The 22,704-nt window shown below is 34.3% G+C and overlaps 3 protein-coding genes across 3 annotated transcripts; 1 reads left to right on the top strand and 2 right to left on the bottom strand.

The window, feature by feature from the left end:
• Positions 1–724: 724 nt before the first annotated feature.
• On the bottom strand, positions 725–2,032 carry LOC105177002 (metallothionein-like protein type 3). The gene is made up of 3 exons (XM_011100014.3): positions 1,877–2,032; positions 1,742–1,789; positions 725–1,069 (listed from the first exon to the last, which is right to left on the bottom strand). Exons 1-3 carry the CDS (start codon positions 1,924–1,926, stop codon positions 964–966), a joined length of 204 nt encoding a protein of 67 aa, XP_011098316.2. The 5' UTR covers positions 1,927–2,032; the 3' UTR covers positions 725–963.
• A 1,167-nt stretch (positions 2,033–3,199) lies between these two features.
• Positions 3,200–12,929, bottom strand: NSF (AAA-type ATPase family protein). The gene is made up of 21 exons (XM_011100015.3): positions 12,502–12,929; positions 11,575–11,670; positions 11,405–11,486; positions 11,160–11,210; positions 10,179–10,349; positions 9,879–10,033; positions 9,611–9,719; positions 8,525–8,624; positions 8,395–8,450; positions 7,788–7,853; positions 7,589–7,671; positions 7,279–7,412; positions 5,912–6,122; positions 5,672–5,803; positions 5,505–5,565; positions 5,343–5,402; positions 5,046–5,104; positions 4,877–4,964; positions 4,200–4,322; positions 3,811–3,876; positions 3,200–3,618 (listed from the first exon to the last, which is right to left on the bottom strand). The coding sequence occupies exons 1-21, from the start codon at positions 12,651–12,653 to the stop codon at positions 3,475–3,477; spliced, it is 2,199 nt and encodes a 732-aa protein (XP_011098317.1). The 5' UTR covers positions 12,654–12,929; the 3' UTR covers positions 3,200–3,474.
• A 4,684-nt stretch (positions 12,930–17,613) lies between these two features.
• Positions 17,614–22,649, top strand: LOC105177004 (uncharacterized). The gene is made up of 8 exons (XM_011100016.3): positions 17,614–17,996; positions 18,086–18,200; positions 19,794–19,889; positions 20,019–21,050; positions 21,138–21,201; positions 21,457–21,596; positions 21,689–22,000; positions 22,138–22,649. Exons 1-8 carry the CDS (start codon positions 17,950–17,952, stop codon positions 22,435–22,437), a joined length of 2,106 nt encoding a protein of 701 aa, XP_011098318.1. The 5' UTR covers positions 17,614–17,949; the 3' UTR covers positions 22,438–22,649.
• Positions 22,650–22,704: the final 55 nt, after the last annotated feature.

Below are 22,704 nucleotides of genomic sequence, written 5' to 3'. Positions count from 1 at the left end.
TTTTTTCCAAAGGTAGTGTATAAACAGGGAAAAGTCATTGATGATGACGCAAAAAAATTGAGAAAGAGGGAAGAATACGAGGAGGGTTAATAAATTCGGTCAAGGAAAAAGAATAAGAATGAAATGGATTTCAGTCATCTAAAAATGGAAACCGAATTGGATAATGAGTGGATTGGGTCGGTGGATCGGGTCAGACTTTTCAGGTGGTGGGTTGGGGCTGTGGGCTTGAACCAATCGAATTTTGGGCCAATTTTTCCAATATATATACGAGTAGAACACGTTTACTCTGACATAGTATCTTTTTTTATTTTTTTTTTATTTTTTGGACATAACTGTAGTGTCTTACACATGTTGGAGGTGTGTAGGTGTCGCATCAGTATCCCATATTGTAACAAGATAAATTTTTAAAGTGCATCTGCAATATAGGAGAAAATATAATTTTAGTCCAGTAATTTACGGAGTGTTGCATTTTTTGTTTTGTACGAATTGATTTTTTGCAATTTAATCATATTTTTCTTTCAGCCAAAAAATTATATGTAACTCACACATGATCGAATTAAATTAGGATCCCGACCAACATAAATTAACATTATTATTCGATCAATCGACGGATATTATCTAAAAAGTGTTCCAACTATATATTAATTCATAATATTACTCAATATCTATCGATACTTTGAACCATGCAGACCAATTAGAGAAAGCAGAAGTAGAGGCAGAAGACTTATAATAACTAATAATAATTCATTGAATAACACAAATTAAGACACCCATTACATAGTTTTGTAGTAGAAAAGGGACAGTCAGAGCATCAATTAATAGTTAGGACAACATCATCAAACTATTACAAACTTATTGATCACCGTCACTACTACAATACAGTATTATCATCATCACTCACTGTATAGATATATGGAATTAGCCAAGCAAGATGCGTCCCTTTTACTCTTCATTAGTAGCAGTTCAGAGGCCACAAGTGCAGTCAGTGCAAGCGCAGCTGCTGCCGCACTTGCAGTTGCCGTCGTGCTCCGCCGCTGCCGTGACGTCCACCACCACGGTCTCCGTGTAGCTGCCCGAAACCGAAGTTTTTATCAAAATTAAATAGACGTAAGAAATATGTTATAAATTCGTACATCTTATTAGAGTTAATAAGATACTATATCTTATTTTTTCTATAAAAAAAAATAGAAATTTTAATATTGAGGGCGACAATTTTAATTATGTGTGAATCCAAAAAAATTTACATATTGAGGATATAGCCAGAATATATTAAAATGGGAGAAATGCAAGCAACCCTATGATATCGCAAACAAGCAAATTAATCCCCTATAAAAAAAAAATACATCCTTGTATAAATAGGTAAATTACTTCATTGAAAAAAATATATGAAGGTATTTTGTTATGTTTTTTAATAAAAGAATAAATTACTTATTTGCAATACGACATAGGATTAATGCAATTAATCCTAGCGGGTGTAGTTTTTTTGCTATTTTTAGCAAATTTCAACCATTTTTGTCCTCTTTACGCAAATTGTAATGTTACACTTCGAATTACGAAAACAAATTTGTGTATGACTAAAATTATCACCCTCTGTACTTATGAAACTAAAATTGTAATATTGACCCAAATTTTTGCCAAATATGTTTCAATATTTTATAAATTTTCAAATATTTTGTAAGATATTTAGAAAAATTTATAAGACACAAATTTGTAAGAATGAAATGAAGGTTTTGAGGAGGACCTGATGATGTCCTCGGCCTCAATAATGTCGGCGGCGTATCCCTTCTTCCTGCGATTTAATTAGTACATGTACGTACATAAGCAACCACGTTCTACTTGGAAACACGCAAATATGTAAGCAAGGAAGAGTACTTACACGCACTGACTCTTGTCAGCGCAGTCGCAGTTGCCACACTTGTCCGACATGTTTGCGTAAGTCTAAAGCACGAGAAAAGACGAACCGTAATGACAAATTTGTAATTAATTATTATTATATCTTCGATATTTGTGGAGGAACGGCTATTTATAGATGGTGGTGGGGGGAGTCGATGGGGATCTTGGGTAGGCCCGGGTAGGCGTAATAAGTGAAAAAGTTTGGAGGAATATTGTGATGAGAGAGAGAGAGAGTTTTGGTGAAATTGGACATGATCAGATGCACTTCTTTTGTGAATTGGTGGTATGGAATATTTTCTTTCTTTTTTTTTTTTTTTTTTGAAGCGATGGATATTGCGAATGATTTTTAATTTTTAAGAAAGTTTCACGATGTAAATTTATAAATTTCCTTATCAAAATCTCTTACACGGAAGCAAACACGTTCAAGTATTTTTATTCCTTTGATGGAGTTCAAAAATATTGGTTAAATGCTGAAAATTTAAGATTAAGGTTGTCCACCTTCCAATACAAGATACTAATTTTTTTTACTTATGTCCAGTCAATATACATACATCACATACATAAAGTTTTTCTCTCAATACTTGATGCTTTGTGATAAGTTCAAAGAGGAACAAATTCCCGATGAATTTTAGCCAACAAAGTAGTGGGTCCACCTTCTTGGAGTAAGCTGGTATACATAGTATGGGATTAAAAGGTTTCATGGGTTGCTTGAGAATATTTTTTCAGAAATTCATAAGTCCAAGATACTATTTTTGCTCGTTTTTCTTTTTTTTTTTTTTTTGTTGTTGTTGTTTTAACTTATTGTTTAAAGATTTTAAAAGTGTTGATGAATAAAAGAAAGATGAGAATTTAAACGATAGAACTTGATGAGGCCTGTTCTACTTGGTGAATACCAATATTTGAAGATGCCAAACCGCCAAATGATTTGAAGCTTGTTCTCGACTTCAAAAGTGAATCCAAAAAATTACACATTCCCATATCTCCAAAAGAGAACACTAAACCTGAAAAGCACAGTTCCACCTTAATGAACCATAGAATGGCTAAACTGAGAATCAGTTCCTCAGCAATCACTCAAATTTCGGCGCTTATAAAAATTGGGCCTACTACAGTTCCAGGTGCACCTAACTTTTCGAGTGTAGCTGTGTCTTTTTACATCATTCTGTGAACATGAAAGGATCAAAATCTACAACCAAAGTAGATTTTGCACTAAACTGGATTGGAGATGGGCTGCAGTTTCAACATAACTAACAGATGTATTCGCCCAAAAATGTCAGTACTAGAGTACGAGTGCAAGCCAAATACAATATTGAACATGGTGTTGAATCAACCACCAAAAAACGAACTTTTAGTAGTTCTAACTGCATCACTAAAGCCGTGATTAGGTGTCTTTCAATACTCTCTAGCAATCAGATTAGGTAGTACATGTTCCTCAAAATCAAATAATAATGAAACAAACCCAAAACAAGAGAAAAGAAGAATACCACCCCATTCTGGTAAACAAGAAAAAAAGAAAAAGAGAAACGAATTGCTGTATAACTCAGCATGAATCATCATGGCTTTCAGTGCAATGACAGTAGTGCCCTAATACCGCACCACATCCTGAAGGCAGTCATAGAAGTGTGAAATATTGATCTTTTGTTTACCAGAATAAATGGCTTCAGCAGCTCCACCATGCTCACCCTGAGCAGCCATTTCAACGACCATATAGAGCTTCTTAAGAGGCATCTGGAGCAAGCCACATCAAAACGAAACAACAAAGGTATCAGTTTATGCTATATAACTCAAGTTATCTATCAGCAAAGCAAGGTCATGGCAAGCACATGGATCAGCGACTAAGCAGTCAACTCCATTTGACCCCTAAAGTGCATCTTATTAAACATTATACACATGAATCAAAGATTGCTGATGTAGACTTACATCATTCAATGCCTCTGCAGCAGCATCAATGTCACCACTGGAGAAAACGTTAAGCTGTTGCAACACCTGTGAGCAGGTGGAGACATCAGCAGATGGAAAACAATATAACAACTTGGATGTCAGGAGGACGGACACAGAGAATTGGTAGTTATATATTTGGCATAATTCCTGCCTTAAATTATAAATATCATGACAGTTCCATGACAAATCTATGATGTATGTTATCAAATCAAAAGAAAAAATACATCATTGCCATGTAAAGAATGAAGATATTCCCATCATCACAACACCAATGAGAGTTTAAGATATGTTGGATTTACAAGCACAGCCCAGCTCTCCCAACAGAAGTTCAGGATCATAGAAATGAAAAGGGAGATTGCTTAGAATACCTTCTTGGCATCTTCTGTTTTTAGTGTTGGAACGTGGTATGTGACTGAGAATGCATCTCGAATGCCAACCGAGTCCAGGAAGTTGACTTCACTCGTGGTCCCAATAACAAGCATTTTCTTCCCCTGCAGAAAATAAGTAAAAATAAGATCATCTCTGCATCGTTTTTTTCTCTGAGAAACAAAAATAAGAGCCAGAAGTAGTTGCAACCAACATTGGTCATACTTGATAATCATGTTATAAGAAATTCATCTATCAACAGAAAATATATCACCTAAATCAACAAGAAAAAACTACCAGGGAGGCATTTTATGCCAAATACATCTAGATAGATTTGATGAATATTAGAGAACATAATTTCAATAACGTAACAGAACATTTGCAAAATGTTTCTTTTTTCTTGTAGTAACATAATTTCACATTTGCTGAGAATGGTAAAATTTCTTGTGATTCTTATAATTTGTCCATTTTGGGCAAAGGCATGCCACTTGAGCAGCACATGATTTTATCTGAAACTGCAAATAGCTAAACTATAACATTGTAACTCAGACATCCAAAATACATTGGTAAGTTTCTCAATTTATGAGGTAATTCAGACCCTATCTTCAGCCAGAAATATTGACTGGATGACATCTAGCTTTCAGCGAAATCTTTAGTTTGCCATAATCATGACAAATACCTTCGGAGGAAGCCGCTTTAGGAGCACCAACAACGTCTGAGAAATTAAATTTGAAAAACGAGGCCCAAGCGCAACATACTCCAACAGCCTGCAAAAGCAAATACAGATTAGATAGATCCATGACGAATGCTAAATGATAAAATATGGCTGTGGTAGCATCAAAAGTTACCTTTCAATATCATCAAGGATAATTATGCTTAGTGGGGACTTATATGCATCTTCAAATACCTAAAGGAAAAACACACCGTAAGATGCTCCTCAATCGTATGCACATAATAAACACATATTAGTTCATATATGCACATTAAGATATATTTGAAGTATTCCTATCAAGCAAGCAACACATGCTCCGCAAAGACTACAAAAAGCAAATGGCGAATGCGCAAAAGGATGAGTTACCACTAAAAAACATAGCTAATGCATTCTACTCTAAGTTAACGTCTAAAAGGAGGTCACTGAAGAGAACCTTAACAATCCGAGCACATTTTGTGGGCTCACCGAGTCCAATCATTTGTTCAGCAGATATCTAACAAATTACAGGGAGGAGGAAAATTGTTAATGAGAGATGGTTAGAAGCTAAATCATAACCAATGTAGATATTGCTAACCACAAAAGTAAAATTACTTACTATCTTGACATAGGGGAAATCACTTTGAATACCAACAGTTGCTGCCATTGCAGTCTTACCACTGTCCAATGGATAATAGATTTGATAAAGTGATAATGGGCACATGGAATAATAGATTTGATAAGGTAATAATTAACGCACGGAATCAAAGAAATCATCATAATTACCTGCCACTTGGGCCTTCCAGAAGGCAAGTAACAAGCGGACTTCCTCGACTAACTTTAACTTGCTCTGCTAACAGCATAGTTCTTTGGTAAATGTGGTCATGTCGTGAACCACATTCCACGATGCCATTAAGTCTGCAGGGAAGCATTAGTTGATTAGTCTTCCGCTATAGAAACTTTTGCGACTACCTGTCATATTGTGACACCTGTAATTAAATTCTTGCACTAGGTAACTGTTGATACCTGCAGCGTTCAAGGTCATCTGTTGAAGCCCCAAATGCTGGAATTACTTCTTGCAGGGCATTTAGAAAATCATCCATAGTGACTTTTATGTTCTCCTCATCCACTGGTTTGGTTAGATCATCCATACTTAGTTGCCTATTAAGTGCATATGATACAGCAGATTTGACAACACCTTCCAGCTCTGCTCCACTGTAGTTTTTTGTCCGAGCAGCTGTATCCAGAGAGAGGGGCAATGCTCTAAGATTCTTTTAATAACTTAACATAGCAATACCATATATTCAAAAAAGAAAATGGTCATGCATCCATCAAAATGCAATACTACACCACATTTTTTTGTATAAGCAAGTGGAAACACTCAACATCTGATTCTCTCAGTCAGCCTTGCAGAAACTTATATTAGCATCTTTGTAGAGGAGTGTGCATAACAAATATAGTGTAAGATCAAGCACAAGTTAAAGACGAGAAAAAAAATCATTTGAGTGTATGACGATGTCCAAAACAGGACTATAGCAAGACTTGAGTAACATGACGCATAGCACAAGTCACAAAACAAAGCTTTCTTTCACATCCAGCCCATAAATATATGATTATGTGACACCAGAAAATTAAAAGGCATCCATTTCTGAAAATTACAGGGATATAAAAAGTACTTTGATTGTATAACTTAAAATACTCAAAAATTAGTCCAGACTCAGAAATAAATGGTAACACAAATATAAATAAGAAATCTTCTTAGCTTATTTCAAGAGTAAGCAACATATTGCTAAAACTATATCCTAATTGGACTGGCTCTCAAATTCTGAAAGAGGAGCTCAATCAGTATCTTGTTCAAGGTCATTTTTTAAGATCAGCGATCTTCATACCCAAATCATTAAAAGTTCCTTTCATTTTAAGAGTTCCAAATGAAATGAATCATACATTTCATATTAGGGGGAAAAGGGGCTCGTTTCTTCAGTAGTGCCCAAAAGTAGTTATGTGTGACCTATAGAAATTATCTAAAAATAGAAAAAGTGTCTCCTGCGGAAGATAAAGATCGCAATTCACTCCACCAGCCAAGTCTTTGTACAGCCTTGATGTGGGCATTTTGACTCTCGAGGAAGTGAGATGCAATTCTCCAACATCATAAAGTTTCACAAATCTACTGTTTTCTTTAAGGACTCTTCTCGAGAAAACTTTCTTGGCCTAACAAAATAATAGTTAAGTATCATATGGAACATCCATATGGGAATAAGAGCTACAATCAAAATGTCGGCCATACGTTCTCTGAATTTGACAAAATTATAGAGAACAAGTTGCTTTCTAGTCTCGACAGGTTGTCGGAATTAGCAAAGACAAGCCAACAGATGGGAAGGTAACCAATCACATACCAATCTCTTCCAAGTTCACATCTGGAGCAAGAAAAGAACTTTCTTTCATCTTGCTTGTATGAATCTGAAGAATTTGTAAACGACCATTTTCATCAGGAAGGCTGATCTCCACTTGGACTTCCAGACGTCCAGGCCTGAATCCCCAAAGAAATCATCATACAACACAGCAGTGACATTTGTAAACTAGGAACATCATGTTAATTGCATTCAATTCGTTACTAACTTGAATGTTTAACAGAGAATTCGGACTACTAACATGGTAACACCTGTAATAGCAGAAAATAAAACTGATACAGGACACAACATTCACCTCAGAAGAGCTTCATCAAGCAAATCTTTCCTGTTCGTCATTCCAATTAGCAAGACATTATTCAGAGATTCCACACCATCTATCTAAACAGCAAGCAATTAAGGGTTCGTCAATGGAACATCCAACAAAGTGTAGCATCATAATGTAGTGAAATCACCTTTCCACTCAGAAGCAACTTCAAGATAAAACAATAGCATACCTTAGTGAGAAGTTGGTTTACAATACTATCATGTACTCCAGTCCCATCTCTAGTTGAACCTCTCGACTGAAATTCAAACCAAAAATGTTAAAGCGAAGTGATATGAAGTTTTTTAAATACAATAAAACAGCAGCAGGTTATCACTTGATTTAATAAGTATACAATGTAGGGATCACAGAAAATGTTATATGCATGATAACAACATAGTGTCAATTCATATCCAAATCATGGGACGTATAAGCATATGCGGCATGAGTGAACTTGAAGGTTATTTGCACCGAGAAAAAGTAACCAAAGACGGCTTGTCTCTAGATTCAATCCACTGATCAAAAGAATTCTGGTCTTCATGAAAATGTCAAGTCGGGAACTTGCAATTATATTTCTAATACTCAATTTCCAAAGCAAACAGAATCACCAAATTAACCACCTATCTGACTAAGAATACCAATCGAATAAATGCCATAGCAAACTACCCTATGGCAGTAGAAGGGAAATATAAGGAGAAGCAGACCGGAGGTTGAAGCCAATCTTAAGAACCAGAAGAAAAATCGTAATGCATAAAAGGGAGATATAGGATACTACCATATTAGTTTTCTTAATTGCCTACCTTACAAATTGCATCAATTTCATCAAAAATTATGATATGCAAGTCACTTTGATCACCTGAAAACATGAAGAGAGAGTTAGCCAAGAACACATGAGAAGTATATAACTTTTGCCCTTAAGAAGTCACCTACCTTTGGTTCTTTGATCATGCTCAGCATCCGCAAATAGATCGCGGACATTCTTCTCAGTTTCACCAACAAATTTGCTTAACACTTCAGGTCCATTCACAATCTAAAATCCCAAGTCATCCACCATATAGAAAAGGCGATAAGAGAAAAGCAAATGAATTATAGACCATAGAGCTAGTAACCAGAGACTGATCGTAATAATTCAAGTATGTTCAATCAGCTTCGAGGAACACACTGTATAAAGCAAGTCAGACACTGTCCATTTAATATATAAATTACAAAACCAGCTAGGTAATGAAGATTTGTGGAACAAAAAATCCTCAAGATGTATAATTAAATCAAAGAATAAAAGATCACCCAAATAAGTTGGTTTGATTTTAAGCAAAAAATGATGAGTGTTGTCCAACTAGCATAAGGCTGGCACCACATATTGGATATATGATAAAAGATGTATACTACAATACAAAGAGTAAATCAAGCAAGTCAATAGAATCAATGGTGATTTCTATTTTGATGGTAGTTGACAAAGTTAACCAACTTAAATGGGCTAAGGAGCAGATCCACGACTGTAATACACAGAACCAAATACAAATGTCTCATATCATGTTCACCAAAAAATAACCGATTTCTGATTTATATGAAAGATTTAAATGAGATACCCATGCTAGAGTTTTTAGTGACTCGAATGGGTGCATTGACCTTAGCTGATTAATGCAAACAGCTCAGCTTCTAACATGACAACTTGGACCACATAAGCCAAAATTTTAAGGACATATCTATTTACTAATCCAGCATATACCAAACAATTAGGACCGTATTTGAAGCTTGGCCATCCAGGTTCAGTGAAGAGATTCTTAGTTTTTTCCTTAAGCTTACTCATATCCATCTCTCATCATAATATCTTTTGTCACTGGTCCATTGACAGTATGATTTACATGCAAAAAGAACAACAACAAATGCTTTCTATTTTCAATCTCTTCAAAATGAAGTTAGAACAATTAGAATAAGCAGTCATTTAATCTTCACAAAAACAATTAGCAAGAATCACAAACAAGACGCAAACATGCAGAAACTTGTTCATCCATATACCTTTGGTTCCTTCCCGTTCAACATTTTTCCAATCTGGCGAGCCATTAAAGTCTTCCCGGTACCAGGAGGTCCATAAAGCAGCATTCCTTTAACATGCTTGATACCAAGCCTACAAATGAAGGGCTTAATAAAGTTAAAAGGCCACATAAGAACATATTCAAACCATGAGTTGGCAAATTTTTGGTGTCAGTAAAGATTAAACTCCAAGTAAAATAAACAAGAGGATAAAAGGTAGAAACTTAGAAAGGATGTTCAGTACGGGTATTACTTAGAGGTCACATGCGGAGGGAAAACTCTTGATGCAAAAGCTCTTCGAAATATATCAGCAAACTCCTCACTCAGACCACCTATACCAAATGATTGAAGATTGAACTCTTTGTGCCTAAAAATGTTGCTACTAGCAGCTTCACGCTGGTTCACAATCTGCGTTCACAGAAAAAATAATAAGAATAATAATAATACTTTGAGTTGATACCATAATGACAAAATTGCATACAACAACAGCACACACAATAGAGCAGACACCATGTCATCATGTATTTCTTAGAAGTTAGAATGAAGAGAAAACCTTGATTCCACTTGAATTTGACGCTTCATAGATAATGTATGTATCAGCTGTTATGATCCCTCTCTCAATACCACCAGATTTTTCTTGCCCCTCTACAGTAGCTTGGTTGACCGTGAAGATATATCCATTTCCGTGATACTCAAATGTTACTCTTTGCCCAGTTGTCATAACCTGCATATGCAAGAACAGTTCATATCATAATCTGACATGTATTAAGTTATTAAATGATTTTTCAAATTATCCAATTGCTAACTCTTCCTTTTTCTCCTCAATAATAAAAACATTGAGTCCATTAAGCTTCTGTATAAGCGTACAAGTGTCCCATGAGATCAAGAGAGATGCCTGATGATACATAGAAGATATTCTACACTAACAAACATGTTCTACAAAACCATAATTTAGTCATGATATTGCCATTAATAAAGCCGTAGACAAAATGTGAACCTGGTTTAACATACAAAATTGAAAGTAAAGCTTTAATGTTATTAGTCAAATTTATTATATATATATGGAAGAAAAAAGTCCTTGGAGTAAAATGAGTACTGAAAAACAAATTTATTATTTACAATAAATAATGGAAGTTATGCTCTACACAGCATTTTGCACTAACCTACTCAACACCTACAAGACTTCTTAGTTCCAAGGAAACAGAAGAGCACAAGAAATGTAGAACAATCGAAGATGTACAGTATTAGATGGGAAGCTAAAAAACTGGGGTGTCCACGAGAGAACGCAAAAAAGAAGTTTCATTTAAAAACAACTAGAAAGAATAAATGAAATACCGATAGAGGATGAATCTTATAAGTTCAACAAAAACTAAACACACTATGTTTCTCGAGCGCCAAACTCAAAAGGCTTAAAAGTTACCGAAATCACAGGAAAACCTCAAACAATGGCAGACCAGGTAAAAAAACCTTCTTGAGCACAAAAGGATTATTATTGCACCCTATATACAGGTAGCGCAACAAATTTAGCTCTTACCTGGTTGATAAACCTCTTGCGGATCTGCTTGGACAAAAGAACAGCATCCACCTGCATGGAAACACAGTATTATCAACTGGGTGTACGCCAAACACATTCTTGGTGAGACAGGAAAAGCCCTTAATGGAAAGCAAAAACAACCATATGAAAAATGCAAAGATTACAATATTCAAACAGCATTAGAACAAGCTCATAGCTGAAGAGACAACTAGAAAAAAGTAAAGAATGACTTCAAAGAGGATCACCTGTTCATCTTTTGCCCCTTTCTTCACAAACTCCAATTCGAGCGTTAGCAACGCAAGGTTGAAATCTTCAGGAGGAATAAACCTAAAAATTAGAATAAATCATCAAAGATAGGTTTACATGTTGAAAGATAAAATGGTTAATGACCCTGTAGAAACTAAACCTATTATACCTGCTAATAGATATTGAGTCCCCAGTGGAGACCTTAGCATGGCGACGTTGAATGGCATTGAGCCCAATATGGCCACTAGGGATGGTATCATGTCCAGTACATGGAAGTTAAGGATGGTCACAGATGCACATTCTGGTTGAATCAAACATCCCCTAATAACTTGTAAACAGAACTATTGGGAAACTAACAGTAAAGTAGCAGTAATAAACAGAATACAAATAAACTTTGCAACATACACCACGAAGTTCGCTGAAAAGAAGTGTAACATTTTCACATTAAAGCAACATTAGAAAGTTGTATGACAGTGATCATTATCATGTAGTTAGTGTGATCTTAAATGTTCATTTATCTTACTTAAACCAAGCTAAAAGGTTAGAGCACGAAACCAGTTGTCAATCACTGATGTGACAATCAAGCCTTTACCTTAACAGAAAACTAAAACAAAATGATAAGTTATCAGCGAAACAATAAAATGAAGAAATAAAATTCAACATATATCCAGTGAACCTATGTATCCTCTTCATAAAACAAATGTACTTAAGTGAAGAAGCAACTCAAAACGTCCAAATTGAAATTCAGATTGCTATGACCTGCTTGAGAGATATAAAACAGGTAGCACAGAGGACTACTGGTGTTAATCTAAATCAAGTACGACTATCTAATCATAAAATCATTTACTATCAAGCAATATCAGTTTATCTAAACCAGAAACCCTAAACAACCAATTTTTCATCAAATTGCACAATGAAAAACTTGAAACACAAATCGGAAGCAAATCAGTGTAATCACCCTGCTTTCCACTCCAAATACAATGTCAAAATCAACACCACACTATGACACAAAAAAGTCACCATTCCGATAAATAAAAGAAAGAAAAAGCAACAACACATCAACTGCGAGATAAATTGGAGGTAGCTGAAAGGATATGCAACAGAAAGTACGAAGGCATCTCCGATCGAAACGAAGGCGAGTGTGGATCCAGGTACAATGAAATTACGGAGATCGGAGGGGGAGCAGTAGGCGAAATTCGTGTACGCGAGATCTTTCGCCGGAGTGTTGGTCACGATCATCGCCGGCATTTTCCTGCTTCTCGACGGAGAGATACCAAATTTATTTATTTATTTATATATATTGTTTTTTTCCTTTGAAATGAAATACTAATCTGAGAAATCAATTTTCTTCCCTCTTCTGTTATGTTCTATTTTTCCTTCGATCATAAGAAATCGTTATTGAGTTAGAGCCATTGAAAGGACCAGATCAGAAGCTTCTTCCGCCTCTCCAGCTCAAGTAGAAAGCGCGTATTAGTCCAGCGACTAGCGCCACATTTCCAGATCGTTTTGATACTTTTATAACTTGGTACGAGCTTTCTTATGAAAGAATTAAATGGAATTGTGAATTCTTAAATATATACCACCTCCACGTCGTTCTGTATAATAAATAATATTTTATATCTTAAAATATAATAAATAATATTTTATATTTTAAGATATTATATATATAATATGAAAATAGAAAATAAATTACAACCACCTTTTTTTAGGCTTAACATAATTATAAATACATCGTTGTTGTTTGAAAAAATTACAAATACCCCATGATTTTAACGTCCGTCTACCAATGAGCCAATTCCGTTAGGTTTTCATTCAAATATTTTGATAAACAAATCAAAATGCCCTTTTGAATTATAAATTATAATTTTATATATATTTTATAATTTTTTAAAATATTTTTATGAAATAATATTCCCTCTAAATTATTTATTTTACCCACCTCAAATATTTTATATTTTTTCAAATACTTTTTTTTATTTTTAAAAAAAAATTAACAATGGTAAAATAGTAATGTCCACTTCACCGTCTAGGGAGTACATAATTATTTTCTATTCTAGGGGATATTTGTAATTTTTCAAATAATAAAGAATATTTATAATTATGGCAAACCTCAATAGAGGCAGTTGTAATCTACCCAAAAATAAAAGATAATTGATTAATTACATATCAAAAGAACTAAAAAAACAATTTAAAATATTATTGACATAATAGAAGAATTGGTGTAGTGATGTTAAAATAATATGGAGTCACTTTTGTAAAAAATATATATAATTTTAATTCATTTATAAATTATTTAATTAAAAATATAATTCCTATATTTAAAAAAGTATGCAGCAGTATCATTAATCGTCGTTGGTGATGATTTGCCGAAATTTTATTCATGTATTAAATATTCAATAAATAATTTTATTTGTAAAATATATCATATGTATTAAAAATACATAACAAATAATACATATATTGTTATATATAATATTTTATACTTACTATAAACATTTGGTAAAAATATATATAAGTATGTAAATGTATTTATAGTATATTTACTGAAATATTTAAAAAGTTAAACTATTCATCTTACATGTTTACAACACATATTCAAATATTTCATTATTAATATTTATTACATTTAATGTATTTAAATCAATATATAGTTTTTTGTAATTATAAAATATTGTAAACATACATTTTATTAAATGCTATTTAGCAATATAAAAGAAATAGTGTATTCTCAATTTAATGGAAGAGAGCTTATGATATTGCATTTTCATACGGTACATTTTTACATAACATACTAACCAAAATAAACAAATAAGTGTCATTATTTATTTAAAAAAATTCAATAAAAACCCCAATTTAGTCCATGTGATCAAATTCCGGCAAGTTCCGAAAATCTGATGGACATCCGTCCTTATGTTACTACCCCTTATATACAAGACAGTAAATGCGATTAAGCATTATTTATACAAAAAAATTTATATATTTATTACTTGGTGGGCAAGTCTAAGTCACAAGTGGTAAAAGTTAAGAGTAGTAATAACTGGGTCGTCTTTTTTTCCTTTTTTTGCGGTGAGTAAAGTAAATAATTCATAAAACATATAAAATTATAAATTTTAAAAAACACATGTAAAATATAATTTATAATTCAAAATGACACTTTAGACTATGTACCAACAAAATCAAATTAAAATCTAATAAATACTAATAAAATGAACTCATTATTAGACGGACGCTAAAAGTATAAAATTATTTATAATTTTTCAAGCAACACACAGATACTTACAATTATGTCCAGTAATTTATGGGTCCCAAGCTCCTAACTGAATTGATTTATGATTAGTGGGTACGGTGTAGTAAAACAAGAATATTGTATTTAATATATGGTAAATGCATTCACTTTTATAGAGAGAACACGTAGATTTTATGATATATGGGGCAAATTGCACTTTTGGTCTCCTACAATACAGGATTTCGTACATTTGATGTCATAAGTTAGAAAATCGTAACATTTTTTGACCCATAATTTTTTATCTTACAGAATAAAAAATATTTTTTTTAAATTCTATTAAATTAAATGTGCTGAATTCATAAACTGTGGGACCAAAAGTACAACAACCTTATGATTTCAATAAGGTGTTTACAGGAGATCTTATTTAAAGTGTCCCCATTTGGGACAACTCAATGGTTCGGACATAAAATTTTCCTATCAGAAGGTTTGTGTTTGAACTTTGAGTGTATGTGTAAAAGAAAAAAAATCATATCCGAAGTGTGCACGTAAAAGAATAAATAAGAATTGATTGTCTTTTTACAAAATGAATGTGAGGATTGTTACAGACGAATAATTCAGTCTTGTATTTAATTAAATGGATTATGAGATACGATAATATGCCAACAAAAATCTTAAGGACATTTTCTAAAATTAATGTTATTTAAAACGTGCATAATGTGGATAGTTACAAAAGATATAAATGTTATCAATCTTTATTGATAAAACATATTTTAAAATAATATTTATAAGAAAAAATACAACCAACCCTCATAAGATATTGCAAACAAACAAATTACCCCTTACGAAAAAACAAATAATAAAAGAGGAGTCGAAACACATAATTTGTCTTGTCTTCTTGTACGAAGTTTATGGACATTTTAGTCCAAACAAATATCACAGGTTCATTCATTATTACTAGAATGGTGCATCCCACTTAGGATATGTGGATTTTTTGGTAAAAGTTTGTTTGAGTTTGATTCGTAATTTAATAAATTAAATTTAAACTCAATTTATCGTCTGATAAAATTTTAAGATTGATTTGAACTCGATTCAATTATAAAAAATAATGATAAAGTATAATTTAAAATATGAAATTACTTGAAATTGGCTTGGGTCAAATTACACTAAAACTCGTTCGAGCTTAATCCGATTGTTAGTTAAATTAAATCTCGACTTCAAAATTTCAAGTTGGATAGTAATTCACACAAATTCGGACGACAGTGATTCGACTTGTTTACGGCCCTATCAACCCTACTTACCTACACCAAACTTCAATCAGTTTAATCATACCAACCAAACTAACCGAGTGTTCAAAATGGATAAATTACTTTAACACTCTCCATAATTAGACATAATTACGCAAACACCTCATACATTTTATAAAATCACAAATACACCACCCCGAGAGGGGTGTCTACGTATTTATGTAAATCACAGTTACAACTTTGAAAGATATTTGTTTATGTTTTCATTTACAATTTTTAGTAAAAAATAAGCATTCCATCAGATTTTCCGCTGAAGGATGTGTTCAAGTTGCTTTTTTCCATATTCATCAAGGCCAATGAAATTGAGCGCCGGCGACGTATATCAAGAACTGTCTGATTCTTTATATTTTTCGATTGTGTACAGATTTTCGTATAAAAATGAAAATATATTTAGATTGATCATAAAATCGTGTATACTGTTTAATCTAAAAAATAAAAAAAATAAAACTATTTTGAGAATTGAGCCAAAATCATTCAAAATTCTTAAAATCAGATACAAAGCCGGAAATGGAAGCAATATATTTGAGTGAATTGATTATTTTGCCCAAAATATTAAAAAGAGTAATTATTTTCCTACCAAAAATAGATTTTATGTATCTAGTACTGATGCATTATGATGCTCCAAGGTTGAGCGGGCCCCACTTTCCAACCCGGCCCACATCCAGAAACGGGACCCACATTAAAGTGCTCACTCCCCAAAGTCCGGCCCCGTCTACACGGCTGATATGGTCAGTCCGCGTCTGTTATGCTTCGAGCTGAATTATAATGATTTTTCTTTTTGGGTTAAAATATAATTTATTAACTGTGATGTGTAAAATGAATAAAAAAATTTTTATAAAAAATATTAGAAAATTACACTATGTTTGGATTCATATTTTTGCGTTTTTTGAGATAAGATAAAACATACATAATGTTTATTTTTATGTTTTTACACATTATATGTGAGTTTTTTTATTTTTCAACTTTCTATATAATAATATATATATAATATAAAAGAAACATGATTTGATAATAAATAGCATTTTTTGTTCCCCAAAAATATAATATTAAAACATATAATATATTATATATATATTTAATATAAATATATATATAAAAGAGATATGATTTGACAATGAGCAGTGATTTTTGTATTCCAAATCCCAACATCAAACCTACACCACTTATTTTAAAATATTTTAAATTATTTATCTTTATTTTTTTCTCTATATATCCAAAACACAAAACAAAATACTCAAAATATAAATTCAAATTCTATGTTAATTTTTTATATTTTAAAAAATTATGTAAATCATCCCTTATATTTAAATATAAATAATTTATTTTATTTTTTAAAATAAAAGGGATAATTTTCTACTTTTTAGATGGTATTTTGCTCATTTATCATATTGTAGGAGGTAAATTATATTTTTTTGCAATTTTTAAGAGTTGATATAAGTATAAATATTTATTTATTATTTAAAAAATTATAAATATTATTTTAATGTTCGATGATAATAACGAATTAGGTTAGTTGTTAAATGGCAGTTATAATGAAGAGTATTTGTAATTATACCAAATTTTCTGAGAGCTCGATGTAAATTACCCTACTTCCAATGGCAGGGTCGTAATTCTTGTGGAATTGAAGGGCGTTTTGATAGAGCGCAAGGGGAGTTGCAACCTATGAGTGACGATCCGAACTTCGGCACTTTCAACTGGGAGCCAATCCAACACAGCGACACTCTTGCTCTCTCTCTCTCTCTCTAAAACGTAAAAAAATTGAAGGGAGGAGTCTGGTAGTGTAAATCTTTGTATGTGTGTGTCTTTATCTTTCTCGGATTTTTTTATCGTATTTATTTATACCTATCTATATCTACGGAATCCGCGAAGCAAAAGGGAACCCTCGAACAGTAAATTCATTGAGTGGTGAATTTTCCCCAAGGAAGGAAAGAATGAGCCGTCGCTGAGAAGGAAGTAAAACCCATCCATCAGAAATCACTAAAAGTCGGGCCTGATTGAACTTCTGTCTGATCTGATGGAGTCGCCCACCCCGGTTTCTCGATATATTCCTCAGAATTCTAAGTGTGTATACGTGTCTTTTTTCTGTTTTGATTATGTGGGTGAAGTTGTACGTGCATGTGAAGTGTTGATTTGTGCGTGTGATTGCTCAGGAAAAGGGTGTTTCCGGCTGGAAGTTCGTCATCGGGGTGTAAAGAAGTGGAGGTGTTGGAAGCATCGCCGCCGATTAATCGCACTTCTAAACCCAAGTCCTCCAATCAGAAAGAGGTGCAAGAAATGTTCATTTTTACTTTTTGCCTCTCTTCGTGCTTTTTGTATGTTTGTTCTATTCAACGATGTTGTTAGTCAAGTTTTTGTATTGGGTTCTCCTAAGTGCTCCGAGTTCTTATTTTTCTTTAGGTCTTCCCTGTTAGTTCCAGATGATTGATTCGTATTAAGGGTTTTTTTCCTTTTTCCTACCACTAATTGGGGGTGGGGGTGGGCGGACGGTTTCAATTGAAGCTGAATAGCATTCAGCAGAAAAGAAGTCTTTACAATGGATTGTTAGAGTTTTGGGCTTATGTGTGAGCGACATGTTTCAGAATACCAGAACAAAATTGTTTGTCTGGCTATTTGCACGATAATTTCTTCAGGATTGTAGTTGTTTTATCTTTGGAGATTTCATGATGGTACATGGTTCTTTTGTTTGTCTCTTCTTGTTTTAAATTTTGTTATTTCGACGAAGGCATCGGTATAGCATCTAAAACATGCAGTTTGTGTCTCTGTTTTTATATTGCTAGTGAAGGATTGAGCTTTTGATTAGTGTTGGTAAGCTTATTTCTGTCCTGGGTTGTTGCATGTAGACCTCAATCGGATGTAGATTACAGTCTGACTGGATTGAATAGCTGTACTCTGTGATGAATCTGATGGGATGACATGTTTCCTTTGTAACCAAAAGCACGGAAGCTATCGACATAGATTTTATTGTAGTTTTGTCTTTTGAGCAAACTCTGAAGAAAGAAATGCCAATGTAATTCATGTTGTTGTTGTACATGCAACCCATATTTGCACTTTTGGTGAGATCTACTATCAGCATGTCGGACATGATGTACAGATTGGGATTTTGGAATGAGTTTGCCTAAGATTTAGCACATGTTACACAAACATGCTTTGGTCTTTTCTCTTTTAGAGTCAATATCTGCTCTGTTCCTGGCACTAGGGGATTCTGTATTGTATGTCCTCAGTTACAAAAATGGGTGATTTGCTTCCAAGTGGGGTTGATTCGGTGGAGTTGTACCACTTTGAATGCTACCCTTGCTTGACATATTTAGATGATCTTAAAAGGGGAAAAGTACAGGGTTTAAAATGTATATTGATTTCACCCTGGGTCTGGGTTAGGGGAAGATGTTCAATTTATTTTATGTTAGAGACTAGATGTAACGAACACCCTCTCTGTGCACCACTTGTGCTTATATATTTTTGAATGTTGTGGCATATATGATGTCCGTTGCTTGGTAGTAGATATATTCAGGGAGAGAGAATGATGGTTACATATAATTCATCTTTTTATTAGCTTCATAAATATTTAAACTTGTACGCTGTACCTGAGTTTTGTGCACTACATAACATACATTTCCCCCTAGATTCAAGAATGTTTGCAACCCTCTGTGACCTTGTACATGTACATGTGTGTGTAAGTCCTCGCTTTGCTTTAGAATTATATATATACTTTGTCGCGCATAAGCAAAGGGTATGAGATGCTATTTTGGGTGCTTGTGGTTTTCTTTGAAAACATTAATTTGCTTTTCTGTTTATTTACTTGTTTTATCATTTTCTTTCTCTGCGTGTGTCTTAACCTCCAACATTCCAAATTTCTTGAAGGTTATTATTCATGAAATAATCGATGTTGACATGGAAGAAGACTCTGATGACATTATGTTATCTGATAGGGAAGTTGAAACAAGCGCGAAAGGCAAGGTACTTAAGTGTTCTGACCTAATTTATATGGATTCTTGTTACCCTTAATATTCTTTTTAATTTCTTATTTCATGGTTCTATTTGTTAATCAATTATGTACCTAATTCTTGTTCTGTTCCTAACCTGTAGGAACCCTTGTCATATTCTTCACTTGGTTTTAATAGTTTGGCAAATGATGAATCTGGGAGTGACATCCTGATGTCAAATAATGGTGCTGCTGGATTACATGATTCAATTAATGGAGATGATTTGAGCTCTAATATATTCTACGGAGAGGATGAGTGGATCGACACATATTATGATGATATACTATATGACGACTATGCAACTCTTGAATCACATTTTGATCACATGGATATTCCACCCGGAGTCGAGGCGCCATTCCCCTGGTTACCGAGTTGTCCTGGAAATGATTCAAAGGCTCCAGCAACTGGCACTTCAACTAATTTAAGATTGCAACTTCAGTCGGACGGTGTCAATCTCTCCCCTGGCTTGAACTCATCTCAGTCTTCGTGCGCATTGACCCCTGACGAAATGAAAGACCTGACAACTACATGGAGCAATTCAATGGCAGCTATCCAAAAGAAGATCGGTAATCAGCATATGAAGGGGAAACTGCCTTCTAATTGGTTTGAACCTGGTCTAGATCAGACAAAATTGGCCACAAATAATACTTCCAATCTGAGTCCACAACCCTCTAGGGGTTCAATGTGCAAAGCTGGGAAGGAACTTCTGCACTCTTTTGGAAAGAGCAGGAGGAAGCCTCGTTCATCTCATGCTGTCAGTTCCAGCCAGAACAATCAGTTTCCTCCTCCAACTTATTTGGGTACTGTTAGTGGTGGCGGTAGTTATCCTACTTTGAAAATGCCGACAACTGCACCTGGAGGCTATATGCCTGTGTGGCAGGATTTGCCCCTCAACATGTTGGAACCCGCTTTGGGTCCTACAGGATTTGTGCATGGAAGCACATTCAGCAGCTGGGGACAAGATCCTGCCAATAATCAAGATGGAGCATCTTCAGTGGCGACTTCACTGCCCACCAAGGTAGAGCAGAGAAATGTGGATGAAATTCTGCAACATTTTGACCTATTCAAGAAGTTTGACACTGTTGAAGATTATTCAGACCACCACTACTCCAAAAACGGCTCTTCTGCAAAGCAGGTGAACACAAACTCATATGTATTCTAAACTTATTATAGCACATCCTCAACTTCTGTTCTTTATACTCATCTTTCACCTGTGGTACAGCCGCCAAAGAATTGGGCCAAGAGAATACAAGAAGAGTGGAAGATTCTGGAAAATGATTTACCTGGCAAGTTCTGAAAAGTTCCCTGATTAGTTTCTAATACCACCCATCAACGTGATTTACATACATGAAGGAGTGGAAACAATTATTATAGTTGGTTATCCTCCACTTAATAAGTGGAAGGCATTTGTATTGTGCTATAATATAATACTACATCCCATCTGTTGTCTCTTTACATTTGTTAGAGCTAAAGGATTACTTGCTTTCCTAAATTTTAGGATGGAGTTCCTTACTGTATATTCTTCTGCTGCATTCCCACAGATAAAATTTTTGTCAGGGTCTATGAAGCGAGGATGGATCTTCTGCGAGCTGTGATAATAGGTGCAGAGGGAACTCCATACCATGATGGTCTCTTTTTCTTTGATGTATTCTTTCCCAGCAGTTATCCTAATGTTCCGCCGGTATGTCTCTGATTTATAAATTCAAAATATGTGAACTCACCGTCAGTTGTCCAGCACCCTTTTGAAGCTTACTTGCTCCCTTTTGTTGGCAGCATGTCCATTACCATTCAGGCGGTCTTCGAATCAATCCTAACTTATACAATTGTGGAAAAGTGTGCCTGAGCCTTCTTAATACCTGGAGCGGTAGCCACAAGGAGAAGTGGATCCCTGGTGTCTCAACCATGTTACAAGTTTTGGTCTCTATACAAGGGCTGATTTTAAATGCCAAGCCCTACTTCAACGAGCCTGGATATGCGAATCTGAGTGGTTCTATAAGTGGGGAAAAGAAATCTTTGGAGTATAATGAGAGAACATATATATACTCCTTGCAAACGATGGTGTACAACATGAGAAGGCCTCCAAAGGTAATATAAACTCATTTGCCTTTCTACATATGCTCAATTGTGGTAGTTCATTGAGAAATTAATTAAACTCAAAAGTGATTACAGCTATTGTTTTCAACTTCATGTTGACTGTACGATACATTGGTTTTCGTTTGTAGTACTTTGAGGACTTTGTCCTGGGGCATTTCTGCAAACACAGTCGTGACATTCTTGTGTCCTGTAAAGCCTACTTAGATGGAGCTCAAGTTGGTTGTCTTGCTAAAGGGGGCGTCCAGGACGTTGACGAGGGCGACAAGAGCTGCTCGCAGCAATTCAAAAACAAGTTGGCGGAGTTCATCACTATTCTGGTAAATACATTTTTAGAGATTGGAGCCAAGGATTGTCAAGAATTCCTGTCTTTAGCTCAAAAGGAAACTGGACAAGCAACTACCGTTCCTAGGCCAATGAACTTACTCTAAACGCAATCTTCTGACAAATATTCGGCATGGAAGACATGCATGCTAGCCCTTGATATTAGTCGTTGTGACTGATTGAGATTGGTCGGTATGGGGAGTATAGAGCTCACTATTCTTATAACCCCAGAACGCCTTGAATCACATTAGATAATAAAATGTGTATATTTGGATATGATGAGTTCAGCTGGTAATCTAAGTTGAACTTTGGAGCTATAGACCGTTTTGCTCAATCTACTTTGATTGTTTTACTGCTTCTGGGATGAAATGACT

This window comes from Sesamum indicum, linkage group LG13 (assembly GCF_026168435.1).
Source record: "Sesamum indicum cultivar Baizhima isolate 11 linkage group LG13, ASM2616843v1, whole genome shotgun sequence".
Taxonomy (NCBI): domain Eukaryota; kingdom Viridiplantae; phylum Streptophyta; class Magnoliopsida; order Lamiales; family Pedaliaceae; genus Sesamum; species Sesamum indicum.
This window is presented reverse-complemented; position numbering and strand designations above follow the sequence as displayed.